Source organism: Olea europaea, unplaced genomic scaffold, assembly GCF_002742605.1.
Source record: "Olea europaea var. sylvestris unplaced genomic scaffold, O_europaea_v1 scaffold12897, whole genome shotgun sequence".
Lineage (NCBI taxonomy): Eukaryota > Viridiplantae > Streptophyta > Magnoliopsida > Lamiales > Oleaceae > Olea > Olea europaea.
The window spans coordinates 1-3169 of record NW_019230357.1 but is presented as its reverse complement, the minus strand read 5'-3'; the positions used below and the strand labels follow the sequence as shown (position 1 = coordinate 3169).

Sequence of the window (3169 nt, the reverse complement as noted above, 5' to 3'; positions counted from 1 at the left end):
GCGGAATTCACTTTTCTTAATTAGAATATTCATTGTTTTATTGAATACCTTGAGAATGAAACCAGGAGTGTCAACAATGGTGAGATTTGGACAATGTGCATATTCTGCTCTCATCACAATGGGCTTGGACGAAACTGCAGATCTTGTCTTCTTCAACAGTGATTCAGTGCGCGATTTTATCATATCTGCAATTGCAGTGGATGATACAATAGGACTCCCATATTCTTCTGAATCCTCATCCTGTTTCGTAGTCACTTGTTAGCCTTTTCCTTTTTAGAAATTAACACATTCAGGCTTTTCAGGATTGAGTTGCATGTGAAAGTCTCAAAGTATCTAATATTTTTAAACTTCATAAGAATCATAACCCTGGGTATCTATAAAATGACCGAAATTTTATGCTTTATAGTAAAATCAAACTTCGTAGGGTTTCAAATTTTCTCCACATTTTAGTTCTTTCATACAGTTCAAAACAGCAATACGAATTGACAATTTTGTGAACCTAAATTCCTGTAGAAAGTTGCCAAGTGCATTAGACCAAACACTTCAAAATAATAATAACAATAATAAAAATAATAATAAAATAAAAATAATAAATCGAAAACTTTGTTAAACCCCAATGACTCAAAAATAATAATAATAATAATAAATAAATGAAATACCAAAATCACCTGAAAGCGGCATCTAGGTTCAACAGCAGTGGGATCATGGACCATTTGAAGAATCAAAGGGCGTCGGGTGCCCATTTCAACTTCCCGGACATTGAAACGGAACCCTAAGAGGGCTTCAAGGAGGGAGCTCTTGCCATCGGACTGCCCGCCAATCGCTACAATCTCCGGAATAGGAAGTTTTTCTCCGAACGCAACTGCAGCCGCCTGTAGCCGGTTGTAGGCCTCGAATCGGGTCTTAAATTCGGAAGCGGAGCGTGCCAATGATGGATCCATGGATTGGTGGTAGTGGCATTTCCTGGATGTGGATTTTTCTCCTGCTGGTGTCTTGGTAGGAGTTGTGAGATAATTCTCGGATGTGGTAGTGGTGGCCATCGGCGAAAAATCTTTGCTCTGCCAGAGGAGAAATGAAAGGGACTAAAATTTGAATTTGAATTTACTCTTATGGGAGCCGTTGAGTGGGGGAGGCAGATCTATGATTCTTTACTACAATGAAATGGGCCGATTATTGGGCCAAGCTAAGGGCAATTTTGCCTTCAATGAAGTGGACCTATTAAATGGCCGAGCATACTATTTAGTATTTAATATAATTTTTACTTAGTTTTTATTTGGCTAAAAAATCAAATTTTTTATAAATTTTTATAAAAGTTATAAAATGTATAATTCAAAAGTTGATAATATATATACAACAATTCCATCGTTTCAAAAGAAACAAAGAATTCAATAACATTACTCAAGACTCAAAATTTCAAAATATATCAGTCCTCAAAAAACATGGTTGCTCTAGTGAATGCTGCTTCGGAACAACCTGTTCAATCAACATTATGAGTTTTCAAGTCGAGTCCTTTCTATGCGACACCAAAAATTAAAATAAAAAATACAGAATTTATAGCATTCTTACTAATATAGGTCTCCACCACTCTACTCAGCTGTAACTAAATGCAAGAAGTACAAGAACCACCAAAACAGCAGGGACGGCCCATAGCCAATAGTTAGTTGCCTTCTTGCGTTTGAATGTAACCTTCTGAAGTGAATCTGGACCTCTCGGTCGTGCTCTATGCTTATCGCTATTTTCTTTCCAGCCTTTCTTCTTCAGTGGGACCGGAGTTTCAACTTTTTCCTCCGTCTTCTCTAGTTCAGCAACAGCTTCAGTTGGTTCCTTGGAATCCTGAGAGACAACGGCTCCAGCCTTCTTCTTCTCTCTTTTTTCGCGCTCCTGCAATAGTTTGAGAGCCAAACAAATTTTGAGTTTTAAGGTTATAAGACAATGGCTAAAAGTAAAAATTGAAAATAATAATAATTTCCTTGAGTTTCTTCTCAGCTTCCTTCTGAGCTTTTATTGCTGCTTTGGCAGCAGCTTTCTCTGCTAACTTCTTCTTTCTCTCCATTGCCTGCTTAGCCTTAGCAATCTCTTCCTCTCGCTTCATCTCCTTCAACTTTGTCTCATCAAGTTTAGGAGGATCGTCCTTTTGCAATTTATGCGTCCCAGCAGAGACATCTCTGTCTTCGAGGTCAATCTTGTCCAAGATGTTTTCAGTTTTCTTATTTGATTCTTTCTGGTTTCGAGCGTTCTTTCCTTTTTGTGCTTTCTGCACAGACGAATTATCATGGTGCGACGGAGGAACAGAATCTTCCTTAGCAGGTAGTTTCGCATTTGGTTTCACAATTCTCTCCGTATTGGATGGAGTTGGTGCCTCGACAGAAACAAGTGGCTTCTCGTCCGGATCCCTCATGCGACCATCGGAACTCAATTGCCTCATGTCGAGTGATGGCAAAACTCTCCTCTTGTAGTCATCTCTGAATGCCTTGTTAGTACTAAAGAAGGACATGAATTTCTCGACATGGTAGTGGGAAGAGGAACACAAATGTTAGACAACTATGTGAAACTACCAGGGCGACTTGAAACTCAACGCACCAAATTAATCGTCAAACCTCTGTATGTGAAAGCTCCTTCAGTGCTTCAACATCCTTCTTTGCTGCAAGCTCTTTGGCTTTGATCAAAAGTTTACGGTTTTCGTAATAGTGAGCATTCTGCAAGTCAAAACACTAATTTGTGAACAACACAACATGCCAACTATGTTTTCACTCTACATTTGGCAGTAAGAAATATTTCGCAGCTTGAATTTCTCAAAGGATCGAAATGTATTTCAGATATGCAGAAAAATAAAGCATAATCATGGAACAAGTGTAAGGCAATGCTGTAATTTAAGTATTCCCTTGACGTACACCAAAAAAATAATAATAATAATAATAATAATAATAATAATAAATAAAATAGCTAACAGTAACTGCATAAATTTCCACCAAACTTTTGTAAAGACATTTAGTTCTACATGTTCTTCAATATATATATATATATGGAAATTGGAACACTACCAAATAAGACTAATATTGCCCATGTACATTGCTTCTGTATATGCTCCATGAGTGGATTGCTAATTATTGTTGTCGGGTATTTTTGAATTTTATTCGGCTATGATAGTTTGGTTATTCACGTATTATAC

General features: G+C 37.4%; 1 protein-coding gene across 1 annotated transcript; it reads right to left on the bottom strand.

The window, feature by feature from the left end:
* Nucleotides 1-6: 6 nt before the first annotated feature.
* LOC111374781 (proton pump-interactor 1-like) lies at nt 7-2711 on the bottom strand (the record flags this gene model as incomplete). The annotated part of the gene is made up of 5 exons (XM_022997517.1): nt 7-240; nt 669-1058; nt 1567-1881; nt 1970-2506; nt 2598-2711. Coding segments are annotated over 3 exons (942 nt in total), but the record flags the coding sequence as incomplete, so codon positions are not given.
* Nucleotides 2712-3169: the final 458 nt, after the last annotated feature.